Source organism: Leuresthes tenuis, unplaced genomic scaffold (genome assembly GCF_036924035.1).
Source record: "Leuresthes tenuis unplaced genomic scaffold, fLeuTen1.0.hap1 SCAF_7, whole genome shotgun sequence".
NCBI classification, from domain to species: Eukaryota; Metazoa; Chordata; class Actinopteri; order Atheriniformes; family Atherinopsidae; genus Leuresthes; species Leuresthes tenuis.
Genome location: NW_027325361.1, coordinates 21,302,485 through 21,320,836, shown reverse-complemented (window position 1 = coordinate 21,320,836; position 18,352 = coordinate 21,302,485). Strand labels below are relative to the sequence as shown.

Below are 18,352 nucleotides of genomic sequence, written 5' to 3'. Positions count from 1 at the left end.
TGGGGAAATCCTGCTGCCTGGTTAGCCACTGATAGGAGCAAGATGAGAAGGAGAGCAAAGAAAGGAGGAGGAGGAGAGAGATAAGAAGAAGGCAAAGTGTGTAGGAGATATCACAGAGGGACATTTGGGATGCAGTCCAAGGGGAATAATAGTGCAGAGGTACCATCAGAGCGGAGGGAGTGAAAGAGGTGAAAGACAGAGCAGAGAGGAAGAAGGCGAATGGAGACAGTGGTGAATGGGGATAAAAAGTTCAGTAAGCAGCAGGGGTTTGTTGGCGAGAGGAAAAGCAACAGACAAGACAACTTAGAAAACCCGATTATACTACCTCAGGTCAGGATGCAGCTGAGCAAGAACACAATGCTCAAAGGCAAAAAAAAAAATGTTTGTGTGACAGTGCTGATTCTTTATCTTGAAAATAAACTACAGATGTAGCAACAAAAAAGTGTTTTTTTTTGTGTAGAATGAAAAAAAAAGGTTTACCCTACTAATAAGAAACATCCACAAAAAAAAACTCCCTTGGGCCAATGAATCAGCTAAATACAGTCAAATATTAGTAGTAAATCATATATATGTGATGATGTGCACAAAAGGCTGAGTAAAAATGAAACAATAAGTACTTTATGGGTCGATCCCGGAGCTGCAGCAGGCAGCAGTGGGACAGCTTCCTTTCACAGTTGATACTAACTTATACAGTAGGGTTACTCTATGATAATTGAAATACATAATTCTAATATTTCTAAAATTAATTTGGCAAACATTGCTGTGGTATATGATATTTAAACATTTTAATGTTCTGTGTAAAAACATCATTTGAAAGTTTATATAACAGAATTTATCAAGGCCTTACAAGTGATTTAATTTAATTTGTCTGTTTTGGACAGTGCATGAAGTGCTACAGAAGCTGGGCAGTACACCACTTTTATGTGTCTTTATTTAGAGGAAACTAAGTAATAAAAAGATGAATGAGGCAAGGACAATGAACATTTTAGAATGTGCCGGTGAAACATTGAGGGTAAGAACAGTTTAAACAAAAAACTTTCTGGCTTTTTTTTTGTTCCTAATGTCTTCTTGATCATAAAGCCAAGCAATTTTCTCTCATGTGTTTATATCTTGACAGAAACCACAAAAGTTCATTAACGTCAAAGTTGGATCTGGTCATATGAGTTTATTGACGACCACCGTTTGACACTTACAGCAGTACATAAAGACAGCATTAGCAGCCATAAAAAAAACTCAGACTGTAGTAGTGTTTTATGATTCAGTTCATCCTCCTAAGGTGCCTCTCTGAGCCAGCCAGCGCCAGGAGACTGATTTACTTGTCACACAAGGGGGACATATTTAGACTGGATGTGTTGGAGAGAGTGGGCAGTAAAGCTGGCGGGGCAATGGATGACCCAGACAGTGGGAGTGTGGAGGACTAGAGGGGAACACGTCAGACGCACCGGTTAACCTCCTGCCACTAAACCACCAATGATTTCTGACCAGAGGCCAGGGGACAATGGACTTCACTACACTAATTACACTCCCTGACATGGATAATAGGAAAAGTGCTTGCTCTTTATGGGGACAAGCACATGCTTAATTCTAACTAAGAAATTGTAGTAACAAAAATAAAAGGTGTTAAGATGTATAGTTTTTATGGTGAAAAAAATCTACTAAATTTAGGCTATGGCTAAAAATTCAAGTGGATTATTTTAAACCTCAGAGGCAGTGAATGTACATGACTCATTAAGCCAGGCCTGTTAATGCACTTTTGGTAACTAACAGAATCTAAATACATTACTCTCTAAATATAACTCCGTTTTGAATGATCTGTATAAGTGTCACATTTTAACTCCCTCGACACATACACAGTACAATCAAAACTAAGTGCTAAAAATGTGTTTGTGCACGTAATTGCTTCGAAATATAAGACAAATTATATGGGACCACCAACTGGGGACCACCATGACATGCCCAGACCAAGAAATAAAATGGCATGAAGACTTTCCTTCATGAGCATACACGTACATGGAAAAATATATAATTAGCTTTAATGTGAAGGTTTTATATTAACTTTACCTCCAAGTTTGCATCTAAGCTTCTATGTCGACTGTTTAAACCAAATTAGGACCATGGCCTATGGATAGAATGGAACATAAAAGAGAAGAACGATGTTTGAAATATCTTTATTCTATATTTAACAACACTTAAGAGTGCTTTCACTGCTTCAATGAAAGACTTTCATTTGGACAATTAGTTACCACAAATGAAGAAGTCCACCACACAACTGTACTGAAAGAAAGTGAAAATGTGTCGCATCTGTTTTACAACAGAATAAAAGAAGAGGCAAGCTGCGGGTTCTCCTGTCCCGCACGGGAAGCTGCCTGTCCCGCCACTGACAGTAAAAGCGGGTAACCAGATATTCAAAAACAATACGTCATCCCACAATGCACCGCGCTCACGCTCTCCTTCCAGCATTACCTCATCCCACAATCCACCGCGAGATTAAGAATCTTCTGGGTGGTCGTCTAGGCAACGCGCCTTATCGGCGGATTCAACTCCGCCCCGAGACACGCCCTCCAGCCAATAGGTGAGCCGCTTCATGACATCATGCTTATTTTTAGAGAGGCAGCGGCAGCAGATAAGGTTTGCCTCCACGCTGTTCAGTTTACAGTATACACACATTCAGGCAAAGGGAGAACCTCACGCGCTGCGAGAGCCTGACAAGAAAAGTTAGAGCTGCTCGGCGTCCTTCATTTACGGTCTCGATACTAGTCAGGATACTCTGTCAAAAGCTTTGTGAACTGTTACGAGCAACACTGAACTATCGACCGTCGCCGGGTGAAAGAAGTAAGTTCTGATTCCTGTGTCAAGAAAGTGCGCACTCAAAGTTTGGAAGTTTATACGCACAGTGAGGACTTTTGGAAACCAATAACGAGGAAGAAGAGAAGGGGGGACGAAAAGTTGTTTATTGAAGACTTTCTAGCTACGTTTATTTCTGGTTCTTCTATGTATACCAAGATGGAAACTACTTTCTATGACGACTCACTCAACACTTTCTCCCAGCACGACAACACCGGCTACGGATACAACAACTCCAAAGCGCTGAAACACAACATGACACTGAACCTCTCCGACCCGACGGGCTCTTTGAAGCCTCACCTCCGGGCCAAAGCCAGCGAGATCCTTACCTCCCCAGATGTGGGTTTGCTGAAGCTGGCATCCCCGGAGCTGGAGCGCCTCATCATTCAGTCCAGTAACGGACTGATCACCACCACCCCGACCCCGACTCAGTTCCTGTGCCCCAAGAATGTCACCGACGAGCAGGAGGGCTTCGCAGAGGGGTTTGTCCGAGCCCTGGCCGAGCTCCACCACCAGCACATGCCGGCCACAAGTAATGTGAGCGTCGCCTCAGCTCCCCAGACCAGCGTCAACGCTACCCTGCCGCCTGTGTCAACTGTTACCGGTGCCACCGTTTACAGCAACAACGCCACCATGCGCTCTGATTCACCGGTGTATGAGGACTTGAGCAGTTTCAACCCAGCTATCAGCACCGTCTCGGCACCAAATTACACAACCTCTGCTCCGGTCATGTCCTTCCCTGCTGCCCCGCCTCAGCTTCCCATCTATGGCCAGCCATCCTCCGCGCAGCTCCCCCGACTCACCGCGCTCAAAGAGGAGCCCCAAACAGTTCCTGAGATGCCTGGGGAGACCCCCCCTCTCTCCCCAATCGACATGGAGAGCCAGGAGCGCATTAAAGCGGAGAGGAAGCGAATGAGGAACCGCATCGCTGCCTCCAAATGCCGGAAGAGGAAGCTGGAGCGGATCTCAAGGTTGGAGGATAAAGTCAAGACCCTCAAGTCTCAAAACTCCGAGCTCTCATCCACCGCCAACATGTTGCGCGAACAGGTGGCCCAGCTGAAGCAGAAAGTGATGAACCACGTCAACAGCGGGTGCCAGCTCATGTTAACGCAGCAGCTCCAGACCTTCTGAGGTGGTGTCAGTGGCGGCGGAGAGAGAATAGACTGTAGTTGAATGAAACGGACGCTTTCCTGTGATAGTGTCTCCCGAAGCCATGGCGGGATTTGGGATGATGTGGCGCGACACTGGCAGGACTGGGGGCCGCACTGAATTCCTGAAGTGCCACGCGCTCCCCGGTGGAGCGTCCCAGAGATGGACTCAGGACAGTGACAGTAGCCATGATCCAGAGGGGACATGGCAACAAGCAGGCAACCTTTCTGCTTAAGTTTGTTTTTACAGAACTGGACAGGACTGAATATTTCTTGATTTATACCCAGCTCTGCATGGACCATATCATTACCATCAAAGGAGAAGTTCAGTATTAGAGGAATTAGGAGCCTGCAATAGAGACCTTTCTTGCTGTAACCATAATGGCCTCAAATTTGGGCTCATTGTCAACTCCAAACAGCTGAAAAGTTGTAACAAACGCTGCCTGACTTCTGAGTTACAGTACAAAGTACATTTTTCTTAATTGTAAGAAATTAAGTTAGAAAAGCTTCAAGATTTACTTGTTTCTTTCTAAAGCTCTTTAATGGGGTTTCACTCATTGTTATATGTACATAAGATCAACTTGGAGTACTTATGTTTACCATTTGTAACAAGAATACTGTATCATTTTTTTATGTTTGTTTTCTGAGCACTTCAGAAACTAATCAATATTTAAGAAAATAAACCAACAACAAAATGGAGTGGCAGTGTCTCTGTGTTCTTGTAAGAGTGTGTGTCTGTGGAGGGTGGGGTGGGTGGGGGGGGGGGAGTGGGTGTGCCAAGTGAGGAACTCAAACAATAAAACATGTTGCAACATGTTGCAAGAACTGCTAGTTCTTAGTACCTCAAGGTAAATTCCATTAGTGCTGATATTGATCCAAGCTAAGTGACTGTGTTACAGCTGCCAGAACAGGCTCACTTAGTGATGGAGGCCAATTGGGATTGAGATCTCAGCTTCACACACAAGCAGAAGTGTGTAACTCCAACAAATCTCTTGTTGCTTTCGGCACTGTTAATGCTAGAAAAACTGTAACACTAGAAACAGGTTGAGATGAGCAATAAGCCTCAGCTGAAGAAATCCAATGCATCACTGATTCGATACATAGTGAGAGGCCAATCACAGGCCTTCTGCTGTTGCACCATTCCGTTATCCAACATCACTTCCCGTTCCTGTTGTAAACAAAGAAAACCCAGACATGTCAAAACAAATTTCAGCATATTCTCAGATCAGAACAGAATGTACAAATGACTATAGGACACTTAATCAAAATGTAAAAGTACCCCTGTGTTTCATGGAACTGCATGTTGTGTATATTTTGTGCCTTATAAAGAAACCTGTGAGCAACTTATTTGCTGAACCTCACAGTGGCAATGGTCTCTAAATCCAAGCAGATATAACTTGACTTAAACAATAGAATACAAAATTCAAATAAATAAATGCCTTGATTTCGCTTTCTCAAAACAGCAGAAAGATCTACTACTATAAGGTAGTGTACTTCTTTATCATTCTAATAAAATTAATACGTACAATGAGTCAAATACTGTAAATCTGCTGATAAAATCTATCTTTGATTAACTCAATAATGTGAAAACAGTCTACTTGTTTGGACTGAGATTTGGAGATTAAGTTCAGTAAGAGGAAGTTAACTTCGCCTCATTACTGCTCGGGACAGCAGGTGTCTGTAGCGGGACAGGTGAGGAAGGGGACACGAGTTTATACAGGTCAAAGTATTGAAATATTATATTACAAACCACCACTGCGTACTAATTATGAAGGACCACTAGAGGGCGACATAGACCAGGTCAGAATGAACCCCTTTCAAGTTCGTCATTGTTCTTCTGCAACTTGTAATGCTTCATAAGTTGTTACGTTTTAATTCAAAATGGTCTGTTTTGCAAACATAAAAAAAAAAAACAGAATTGATGATGAACAATGCTAATAAATACTGTTCATAGCCTTTGATAGAATGATTTTCTTTTCTTTTTCTCCTCTAAAAATCTTTTTCACTCTGCACTTGTTTGATTTTTTCCATTACTCTGAAAGCCTGTACATTATGTTTTAAATTCATGTTGGATGTTATATGTTATACATATTATTTATATATTATTTACCATGGTTATTTCTTATTATCCGGTTACTAATTAAATCACATAGAGATTTGGGAAAGTGATGGTCTGGACGCAAGTTTACCCTGATTAGTCACTTACTGATTTTTAAAATAAATTTAGAAAAAACATAAATCTGCTCTAATTTCTCAAATTTACAGCAACATGACATCATTCCGGAAAGTTGCGCCCGTCTCTGCCATATAAGGAGCGGGAACACTCGGAAGATCTACGTCATGCCGCAGGAGGCGTGTATTACGGGAAGTGGATCTACTTTATAATCCGCTGACTGCATAAGAGGGTGAACCCTGAGAAGTTATCCGGAGAGGTGATTGGATTTACTTTCCAAGGACAAATCAATGAAAATGTTAAAAAGGCAATAAAACGTGTTTAAAAAAATGGAATCAAAACCTGTTATAGGCCAGATTTATAGAGTAGTTATGATTTAATTCCCAACCCTTTGTAAAAAACAAGGTTTACTGACTTTTTAATGTTACATCCTTGTAAACGTGTTTATATAACAATTACACATAACAATCTAATCACACCTGATATAATAATTACGCCTTCTAAGCAGTAACAGCAGCCTTTACGTGTAGCCAAAGTCAACTAAGATTATGTTACACTTCATGAGACAAAACTGGTCCTTGTTTAAGTTATCAGCTTATCAGCCTGTTTATCTATAAACATATTGAAGGCCTAAGAGTACAAAACTCAAAAATTTCAAGAATTATAAATCAAATCAGCCACATGCTATAGTTATTACACTGTTCACATAAAAGTTCCACAAACATACCTCACTATTTCACCCCAAACTTGACTTTTTGACATGAAATATAACTGGTAAGCATTTAAGATATTACATAAAACATATACCTTAAAGAAGGCAAAACATGATATGAAGACTTTATTGGTTATTATACTTCAACTTTCCGCTCAAAAAACGTCATGTATACATGAATGTAGAACAACAAAATTTCTAAAAGAACTCTTTTTTTACTCCACTAAAAGTATTTTGAGTATTCAAGTTACTTCAAGTGAATTAGTTTTACATATACAAACTGTGGCATTTAACAATACAATATGATAAGGTGTTTTAATGATTTTCTATTGACTTGTTTTATGACATTGTTTTATAGCATAACACAGTTATACACACTCTGCTTTACTTCCCTTTTGCTTACCATTGAATGCTTTTAGGGTGCAGTGCTGCTACAGGGATGGTGCGGTCTGACTGGTGACCACTGACTGCAAGATGATTCTGTCTCGCTCACACATGCAAACACACCAGTTTGTCTCAAAGTGAGTTAGAAAAGCTGACACAAGAAATAAATAATGTCTTTAGATCGATTAAGTGAGAATAAAAAACTGCGTATTAGTAACACAGTGTATGTTGTGCTGTTTGCTGATCACATCATCTTACAAGGGGCAGGTTGAGCCAGCTGGATCTGTTGGAGAATGATCTTTGTATTTAGTTACTTGACAAAGCTACAGATAGAGCCAACACCCCAAGTCATCACATCTTACTTTGCGTGACAGCTAAAAAATTTCAAAATATTAAATGCACTAAAGACTTTTCATGCTAAAGCAACATCTAACTATGTAAACTCACATCATGTATCAAATGTGATCCAAGCTGATAGAAGGGATATGATTCATTGGGTCTAACAAACTGAAGATTTGATGGATCTACTTGTCACAGAAAAGATCATTACATCAACAAAGTAATCTATTTTTGTCCATCTGGATGCACAAAGATCCTGGACAACATGGAGGCCACCTTTGGCTTATGCTGGCAGAGCCAGAACTTTAAAGGTACATAAAGATCTATGTGGGAATAGATGATTGAATATTTGCTCATGAGAGACCCGTACAGATCAGATCAGATTTAAACTCAAGACTCGTGCTTTACATGCCATTAAAAAAAACAAAAAAAACAACAAAGAGATCTTGAAACACCAAACACCAAAAAGAAATGAAACACCAAAAGTTACAAAATGAACCAGCACAAACTAAACCAGAAAATCTCAATGACAAGATTGGTACAAATGGGGAAAAAGCATTACAGGAGGAGCTGATAGAGGACACTGATAAACTATTTTAGCTTCTCACACAGCACTTCTAAATGTATCCTGTAGGGGTCACAACAACATCTTCAGGGCGTTTTTGGAGGTCAAGGTCTCCATCCTCTCTAATAATTTACAAGACAGGACTCCATCCTATGAAAAAGTGTTGAGTAAGAGTATCTCTGTTGATAAAAGAGACAATGACAAAAAAATAAATAGATTACTGTGTAATATGTGAAGCCCCTCCATTAACAGGCGATTCTCCAACTCCTCGGTGAGTCTTTGTGTCTGAATATATCACCTCCTCTTTCTCCTGCTGTTAGACGAATAACAAAAATACAGTCCTCTCTTATTTGTGGCTGCGCTGGGTCACACTGAAGTCCTCAGGTGACACTATACTAATATCTACGTTTGGAGTTATCAAATTAGATAGCAAAATACATGTAACTGTACTGTGTTACAGTTGTATAGGAAAATCTGCATTTATATTACAGATTCTAATCAAATTAAAAGAGATTGCAAAAGGGTTACATTTGAATATATTATTTTTGGTTAAAAGTTGGATGTGAAATATCCAATCTGAACAGGTGTCATTGCAGATCAGACAAATACTGTGGGGCAAGGTCATGAAGACATTTTAAAACAAAAAGAACTGGAGTAATGTGCTCTGGTTTTTTTGTACCAGTGAGGAGCTGAGCAGCAGCATTCTGAACCAGCTGTAGACGAGCAAGTGATGCTTGACTTAGCCCAGAATAAAGTGCATTGCAGTAGCCTATGAATTTGATGACCGAGTTGTGATAAAAATATAGCAATCATTTTGCCATGCAGCAATGTCCTCTTTTGGCACATTTCCAGACTACGTGGTTAAGCAAAGCATTTGGAATGCAATGAATTGCTTCTCTTTTCTTGATTTGCACCATATCTTGTCTATAATTTCTAATTTGTTAGAAATAGGTTTGTCTGTACTTGCCTTGTGCAAATTGTGTTGGGTGAATATGATCAAGTTCTTATAAAGACGTACATACGATTTGCCCCTTTGCATGATCCCCATCCCGTAGTATGACTTTTTTTACGTTAAAATTACAAGTACTGACAAAACCACTAGAGACTCAATGGGGGCTTTTTTTGTTTTGTTTTTGTTGGAAACATATTTAGTTACTGGCATCCCCCACGCATCCACAACTCTGATATGACTAAGAACTGGAAAAGACTACAAACATTTTGGACAGAAACGATTAATTATGTGATCTGCAGAAATGTCCTCAGACAACTATACGTTACGTTGATTTAGCAGACTTTTTTTCCAGAGTGAATCCATGCCAATTCAGCATCTTGACTAAGGATTCAGTGCTGCACAAAATCTGGTTTGAATCTCTGCTTGGGCCTTTCTGTGTTGAGTTTACATGTTTTCTCTGTGCCAGTGTGTTCTCTCCTGCACCCCAGCTTAAGTTGAGTGTTGATTCTAAATTGTCTGCATGAGTGAGGTTGTTTATCTAATTTGTTTCTGTGTTGACCCTGTGATGGACTGGCAATCTGTTCAGGGTGTACACCATGCACCTCTTGCCCAATGGCAACGTGGATAGGCTCCACGACCCTGATTTAGATTAAGCAGGTATAGATAATGGATAGATGAATCGATATTGGCCAGAAATTTTCTTAGACAGTTCAAAGTAACTGGACAAGTGCTGGTCAAAAAAAGTGGTCGGTCTTAAAAAAGTATCCACAGCAGATGAATAGTATCTGAAAGTGATGTCCCTAGAAAATATTTAAAAAGTCCAGCAGATCAAAGCTTCATCAGAAATGGTTACCATAGAATTGTGGCTGTCAAGAGGCCATTCTTAAGGAAGGGAAACGCTGAAGTGACACAAGAACTGAACTGAAATCAGTGGCAACAGGTCTTATGGAGTGATGAATTCTCACCGGAGCCTGAGCCAAAGGCCGTAACGACCATTGTCCTCGTTATTTACATTTTTTTTTGCTTAAATTGTGGTGATTTTATATTTGAAGAGCCAAGAGTAGCGCAACTGTTTATTAAAACCTTGGCTCGAGAGTTTGGGCATACGTGCTGCGCGTCATCAACAACATGCACAGTCTATGGTACCGACCGCACACAAGTCTGACGTTGATGTTGTTACCGTTAGTGAGTCAGTCAGTGACACCAGTCACTGGAAGAGGAGCACATCAAGCTTAAAATGTAGGTGGAGAGCAGTTTAAATGGTAGATGACTGTGAGAAAAAAAATGCATTTTCATGTGGAGATATTTTTATTGCAGCCCAGCAAACTACTCAGATGGCAAGGAAACATCGAATCAAAGTTTAATTTTGGTTAACTCAGTCGTAAACTAGTTAACTGACTGAGATAACTGACTGAGTTAACTCAAACAATTTCCACCGCTTGAGTCGCAGACACTGCACAGAGCAGATCCTGCGGGACAGGAAGTCACAGAAACAAAATAAAACATCCGATTAATTTTCAAAATAATAATAGTAATAAATCATTTTCTGTGGCAACTTGCCTTTACTTTATGAGTCACCATAATGGTCTGTCAAAAGTCTCAGTATGCTCCATTTTTACCTAAAATTTCAAAATCTCTGCACCGCCCTCAAGGTTTTTTAAGATTCCTGACACATCTGAAAACATGATGTTGAAATGGCGTATTGTTTTCATTTCTGTCAGTTTAGTATTTGACTGTGTTTATATTCTTCACTAAAGGGAAAACAGGATAAGGAGGAAAAGGTTGAGCCAAACCAAGCTCATCTTTGGGCCTAGCAGCTAGAAGAGGAGCAGTGAAGAGAGAGATAGAGGGAGAGTAGGTACTATAAAAGGAGGAGAGTATGCCAGAACTGTGCACGTTTTAAAAGTCAAATGTATAATGCATGATAATTGAAGTATCGTGTAAGATTATAATAGAAATGTGTTCAAAAGTTGGCTTTCCTTAACAAGAGTGAACAGATTAGGCACTATCATCAACATAATAGTATAATAGCGCTTGTGTATCTATTTCATGAAGGAAATATGAAGCATTTGTGTATATTATCCTTCTGTCCCAGGACAGTTAATTTCCTTTTAATTCCTTATCCATGACTTGATTAAATTAATTTTCCAGTTTTACAATGTAACTAATTTGCAAATCATTTAGGATGAGGGTGATGTTCTCTGATAACAAAAAAAACAAATAAGCCTAAAAGTCATTATGATGTTGTTTTTGCTCCTTAAGACTCTGAAAATGGCCAATTTCAATAATGGAATTTTTTTTTTAAATTCTGGGGGCGCATGCCCCCGAACCCGCCTACAAGTTCTGACTCATGACCTCAGTATTTTTTGGGCCCTGCGTACAGCCCTGCCTGAGCCTAAATATCATTGAAGCAGTTTGGGATGATCAGTCAAAGAATAGAACAAAAGGCAGCCAACATCCAAAGAAGATCTTTGGAATGTCCCTCAAGAAGCCTGGAGAACCATTCCTAAAGACTAACATAAAGAAATGACAAAATAACTTGAATTATAATCGCACAAACTGTGTTTTTGCCTCATTTACTGTATTTACATTTATCTATGCAGATATTCCAATCAACTGCTGCACCTATTTCCTGTTGTCCTGTAAAGATATAATGAAAGGAGAGCTGGTTTATGACTTTTTCACAGAAGTGTGCTTTGACTGGGAAAGTCAGTGGCATTGAACGAGTAACCTTATGATTGAAGCTGACTTAAACCTATAACTTTAACTCCACTATCACGTGTTTAAGGCAATTGCATTTCCCCCCACTCTGACTCAAGTCAAATAATTAACACTTCTTGCAAGCTTGAGAGGAATCACAAAAATGGCCTCAAAACAGAGGTTTGAGGTGTTTAACAGTGTCTGGTCGGCTTATTCGTGTTTCGGAAAATCAGGTCCAGGTTTGGTATTTGACGCCAAACAAATGGACTTGACATCTTTTAAATAATCGTTTTCCATTTAATAAACATCTTTTTTTGACAGTCACGCTGTAAATAACATACTGACAGAAACACTTTCCCATCCGATACAGTTTAACAGGTCGCTAATCTCGCGGTATGTCATATGACGGTCATTGTGCGTCACGTGGCTTTGTTTTGTTTTCTATTCTGCAGGCTGGTTCTGTTAAGTCGAAATGGCAAGAAACGAAGAGAAACAACAGGGGAGACTAAACAGACTGTGGCTGCAGAAAGAGCGAGAGGGTAAGCATCTAGTGATTGAAGTAGAAAATAGCTGTTTGAATCATTTTCTACTGAAAAAAACACTCCAATGGGAACTGCTAGCTAGCTGTTAGCTACTCCTGTCTTGTTGCTTTCAGCGCGTGAGTAAATATTTCCATGATGTCCACATTATTCATCTTGTGAGAGGTGGCATTCAAAATTTAAAACCTCCACGCTGTGGTGATCTTCTCCCCCTCTGAATGACACAAACATTTTCTTTTTTTCTTCTCAGAGGGGCGCCTCAAAGATGTTCATGAGCGTCGACCCAAGTTGGTAATGCAAAAGTTAAAAACTGTCATCATAATGGTAACGCGTCCCCTTTATCGCTTGATTGTCATTTCAGTCAACCCTTTTCTTTCACAGTCTACTCTTAATTCAGCCTCCTCTGTGAAAAAGTGGATCCCTAGCATCAAGAATGAAATAGAGTACTACTTGCAGGTAATAGACTGCTATATTTTTTTTAACTGAACCATATCATCTCAGTCAGGTAATATATTTCAAAATTAAATATAGATGTATAGGCTTAACAGCGAGTTTACAAGAGTAAAACAGCTCCTCAGAGAAACCCTGGAAAAAATAACCAAATATGATGTTGTATTTCACAATTCAAGCCCTTATAAACTGTCTAATCTTACCTAAATCTTCCATCATCAGAACCATATTAATAAAAAGACCAGTTTCACTGCAGATTGAAAGCAGACCTTCTCAAAGAGACCCTCAAAAAGCGTTGCCTCAATCTGATGTTATTTTTCTAAATACAAGCCACATGAAATGTCCAATACTTCCTGTATCTTCTCCATTTTCATATTCATATTCAATAGAAAGTCCCTATTTCCACAGAAAATATTTTACTTTAGATTGAAAGCAGAGCTCCTCAGAGAGACCCTCGATCCAGTGTTTTTTTTTTTTTTTTTTCAAAATGAAAGCCCCCAAATATGTCTAATGTTACCTACATTTTCCATGTTACGATCCACATTAAAAATGAAACTTCCCGATTCTACAAACCAGTTTCACTTGAGCTAACAAACAGAGAGACCTTTGAAAATATCAGCTCAATCTGGTGTTATATTTCAAAATGAAAGCCCCATGAATTGACCTATTTCTGTATTCACTACATACGGCTCTGTTATTTGATTGATATGGTATTTATTTGCTGCATTGTGGGGTGGTGGTTGCTGCCTCACCACAGGAGTTGAGGTTACTAGTTCAAAACCTGGCTTGCTGTGTGGAGTTGGATTTTGATTCCATTGCTTCAAACAGACTTCAAAATAGCAGCAAGAGCTAATTGACCCAGTTTAGTTCTTAAACTTTAGGCAGCAGATGCATCAGAATTTGTGTAATTTCACAGCTAAAATTCCTTGAACTGTGTATATGTGAGGAAGGAAAAGGATTCATGGTTCGAATACCAGCTGGGGCCTTTCTGTGTGGAGCTTGCATGTTCTCTCCGTGTATGCATGGCTTCTCTCCAGGTACTCCGGCTTCCTCCCACTGTCAAAAACATGGAATATGATAGAATAAAACAATACTTTATTCATCCCCCAGTGGGGGGAATTCAAAACATGCATGTTAGGTTAACTTGTGACTCAAACTGTCTCTCGGAGTGAATGTGAGCAGCATGGTTGTTTGTCTCTATGTGGCCCTGTGATGGACTGGCGACCCGTCCAGGGTGTACCTCAGGGTCACCTCTCGCCCAGTGGCATCTGGGATAGGCTCCTAGCTGCCGTAGAGTATAGTCAAGTCAAATTTATTTGTATTGCACATTTCATGTACAAAACAATTCAAAGTGCTTTACATAAAACGTATAGAAATATGTCTTCTCATGGGGATTTCATTTTGAAATGTAACACCAGATTGGGCTGATATTTTTTAGGGTCTCTCTCAAGAGGTCTGTTAATCTTAATTAATTAATCTTAATAGGATTAATCTTAATCTTAATCCTAACCCAAACTGGTTTGTAAAACCAGGGATTTCCTTTTTTTTATGTGGATCCGAACATGCAAAACGTAGGCAATATTAGACATATTTGGGGGCTTTTGATTTGAAAGAAATAAAACCCACCATAATAGGGGGAACCTTTTGGGGGGTTTCTCTGAGGAGGTCTGCTTTCAATCTAAAGTGAAATTTGTCCATGGAAACGAGGAGATTTCCATTATATGATTGTGAAGATGGAGAAAAGGTACGTAATGTTGGACAAAGTGCTTTCATTTTTAAGTACAACACCGGATCGGGGTAAGACTTTTTCCGGGTCTCTTTTAGGAGGTCTGCTCTTCATCTAAAGTGAAATAGCTCTGTGTAAACAGAGTTTCCTGTGGCTTTAATTTTTTATTTTATTAATATGGCTCTGAAGATGGAAGATTAAGTTAAGATTAGACTGTTTATTAGGGTTTTAGTTTTAAAATACAACATCAGATTCGGTTATTTTTTCAAGGTAAACTCTCTGGTAGGACAGCCTTACATTTACATTTTAATTTTTAAATACATCACCTGATTGAGATGATATGGTTTGGTTGACTCTGAGGATGTGTACTGGAAACAACGCATATTATTCCGATATTGGGAATTTTAACTCGTTTCTTGAAAGGTAAAAAAGGATTTAATTTTGAAATGTGGAGCCGTAATTCCCTTGGATTGTGGGAATGATACAAGCTGTTGTAGAATTTGTTATTACTGTTCTTATAACTAACAGTTTTCAATGTGAAAATTACTAGCCGAATGTGAAATACCATCCAGGGAAATCATTGTTTTACTCTAAAAGCTGCTCTAAAACGTGATTACCGTAGTCCCCAAAGTAAAGCGAGGACTGGCTTGAGCACAGTAAAACAGATCCTACTGTTTGTTAGTGTTTGCTGATGACCCTGTTTTCTTCCTGTCTTTATCCCCTTTCCAGCAATCCCAGCTTTCTCATTACCCTGAGAGGAAGATAGCTGAGTTCCAGTCGCACATTGAGGCTTTGGAAAAAGAATACAAAAGGTTCATGGCCAAATTACGAGTTCTGGACCCCTCGTGTAAATACAAGCCATGGACTCCGAGAGCTTACTGCAAACGGAGAGCAGACACACAAGAGTCTCCCAGCAATGGTTAGTGGTTAGGTTACGGCTTATCCCCTGCATACAGTGTAAGCATGGATCTATTATACAACAATCAAAGATACAATCCAATTCAAGCCAATTACTATCCAATTCATTTTAATACAATCAAAATCCAGTGAGATGCAATTCATATAAAGCCATTAAAAAAAAAAAGGTTGCCTTGCTAGGCAAACCAACAGGAACCCTGAACGTGCAAGAGGCAATGGCTTAATTAAAAAAACTCCCTTTAAACAGGAAGAAACCTCTGGCAGAAGCAGACTCAGGAAGGGTGGCCATCTGCCTCGAACAGCTGGGGGTTGGGAGGACAGGAAACAAGCTCCATAACTCCAGGCCAGGGATACCTGCTGAGAAAGAGAAACACAAGCTACTGACAACAATCATGTCATGTGTAAAAGAGAGAAGAGTGAGGAAAGATGCATCATGGGAGGTCCCCCAGCAGTCCAGACCTATAGCAGCTTAGCTATGGGATGTTTCAGGGTCACCTAAGCCATCCCTAACTATAAGCTTTACCAAAAAGGAAAATTTGAAGCCTAAAGATTTAACTATGATTTTAGAATTTAAGGCTTGAAGTTTCTACTTCATAATGGTTTATGTCTAATAAATAGTTTCCAAAGATGCTTCTTAAACAGCCCCCAGTTCTTGCCAAAAGGGTACTAGTGTATAAAAGAACTTGCATTTAAACGTTTTTTGGTGCAAATAAACGCAGAATCTCTCTTCCATGAGCTACTGTAGGACAGCGAGTGTCCAGACTGAGGGAGATTTCTGCCATTTTATATTTTAAGAAGACATCTGGCCTGTATCCAACTTGAAGTGCATTGTGTTTTCTACAGAAACTCTTTTCCACTGTTGAAATCATTTCTAGGAATGCAGAGTAGTTTTTGGTTTATACATATGTATGTATGTAACCTTTTCATTGCTTTACTGACATGTGTGAACTCTTCTTTTTGGTTAGCAGTAACTAATTGTTCATACTATCCATGCATGTGCTCTCCCTCTTGTTCCCAGTTAAAATCCCTCGGCCCTGTGAGCCACATGATGGTCTTAATCAGTGGAGCGAACGTGAGAGTGGCATGTGCAGCATTTCAAAATCCTCAGCCACAGAGGGACCCCGCACCTTTTTGGAGACAGGATTTCAAACCCTTGTTCCCTCTGGCCTGGCCTCAGAAACCTCAGAGCTGGTCCACTCACCCCAGGACCAGCCCCTGTCTTTTGACCATAAACGTCTGGCAGTGGCCGCTGCCGCATTCAGAGGACCATCAGTTCAGCTGAGCTCGTCTCAAACACAGAATCTGGCCCGGATGCTGCAGTCCAGTCTCCCCAATCTGAATAATTCTCTGTCAAGACAAAGGTATTCATTGCAAAGCAGAGTCAGAGAGAACACTGAGCAGGTAGCAAAGACTCCTGTAACTGGACACAAGTGTAGCATCCAAGAGAACAAGTCAGGCTGTGAAGCAGCAGAGAGAATACCCAAAAAACCATTCAACACTGAGACAACAGAGGAGAGGACTACTCATGTCCTGGGATTAGACTGTTACTCCTCTTCTGATGAGGACTGTCATTCTTAGTATTATTACGTTATGTGAAAGAAATACTACACATGTCCAATGCTTTTGCTTTGAAATAAATTGTTTTAATGAAATCTCTCTTGTTATGTGTTCATTCATGTGAATAACCTTGTTTTTGACTATTTAGATTTTATGAAAATTGCATAACCACATTTTTTCGTCTACAAAAACATACTATAAACCTGTTTTACAATCATTACAAGTTTTTAACATGTTCCTTTAGATATGAGACTAGATAATGTATGTTTTGAAGAAATTACCAACTGTTTATACCATGCTCACATGAAATAAGCACATTATTTCCCTAATTACCAGATGTCACTGTGATATATTTTACAAGGAACATCTACGTTTTCATTTTGAATTAAAGCGAAACTTACAAAAATCTACCATCAATGGAAACCAGTATATTTCCAAATAAAAACCACGATTAAAGCCATTCATTTCGGTCAGAGATTCTTTGTCATTTTCTGGCACAATGTCGTTTTGCACAATCAGTCATCATGACCACAACGAGCTGCATTGTGCAACAGAAGAGAGAAAAATGGTGAGAAGTTAACAGTGACTGAGAGAAGTAGTTGCTGATTCAGTAGTTAATTTTACTCCCTAAGCCTGGTTGTATGAACTAGAACAGCAGCAGTGAGGACAGCCTGGTTAGACCCCAAAACCCCACCCTCCCACTTAACTCACTCTGCATCGCTGCTGTTGCTGTTGCTGCGAGGACCGCTTTCAGCATGATGCTTCTGGGAAACAGACACATCAGCTTGTAAACTGCAGGCAGTCCGTGAAGTTTATGGTTAAGACTGACGTAATTACCCTTTCAGTTGGAGCGCTGTATTCACACTGCAAGGTGGGTTTCCCTTTGTGTCTGCATGAACCTGGAGAATTGAAACAAAAGTTTTGCAGTGGTTGATGGAACCCAGGCCTGACAGATTCCTGTGAAACCACCAAAATCCACACACACACAAAGCACTTTACACAATATACTAAGCTCGCATGACTTGATATGACTTAAAGCAGTTTGTTTCAATGCAAAGTTTAAATGTGCATTTGTGGGACCGCAGTCTGCAGCATCCTCCAATATAAGAATGGTTGTTTTCTATAGAGCTGGAGAAATGCCCTTCATCAAAACTAGCGAAACCCAGGTAAATAGGAGCTTAACGGCTCTGTATCCAAAGAAACACACCGAAAAGTGTTAGAAAGACTACAATGGTATTAACTGTTAACTGAGTGGGTGGCATAGCGCTGTGTGCATTTAGCTTTCCTGTAAGCACATCTGTGAGGTATTGGTTGGGGTTCATTCTCACCTCTGAGAAAAAATGCT

General features: G+C 39.9%; 2 protein-coding genes across 3 annotated transcripts; both read left to right on the top strand.

The window, feature by feature from the left end:
* Window positions 1–2,626: 2,626 nt before the first annotated feature.
* Window positions 2,627–4,707, top strand: jun (Jun proto-oncogene, AP-1 transcription factor subunit). The gene has a single exon (XM_072389851.1). The coding sequence runs from the start codon at window positions 2,992–2,994 to the stop codon at window positions 3,973–3,975; it is 984 nt and encodes a 327-aa protein (XP_072245952.1). The 5' UTR covers window positions 2,627–2,991; the 3' UTR covers window positions 3,976–4,707.
* A 7,529-nt stretch (window positions 4,708–12,236) lies between these two features.
* On the top strand, window positions 12,237–17,102 carry LOC140312158 (uncharacterized). 2 transcript variants are annotated; one of them, XM_072389849.1, is made up of 5 exons: window positions 12,237–12,356; window positions 12,607–12,647; window positions 12,738–12,812; window positions 15,262–15,451; window positions 16,469–17,102. In XM_072389849.1, the coding sequence occupies exons 1-5, from the start codon at window positions 12,290–12,292 to the stop codon at window positions 17,026–17,028; spliced, it is 933 nt and encodes a 310-aa protein (XP_072245950.1). In that variant the 5' UTR covers window positions 12,237–12,289; the 3' UTR covers window positions 17,029–17,102. The 2 variants fall into 2 exon arrangements, with proteins under 2 accessions (XP_072245950.1, XP_072245951.1); XM_072389850.1 differs by lacking the exon at window positions 12,237–12,356 and having other exon boundaries at window positions 12,615–12,643; window positions 12,718–12,812.
* The last annotated feature ends 1,250 nt before the right edge of the window (window positions 17,103–18,352 follow it).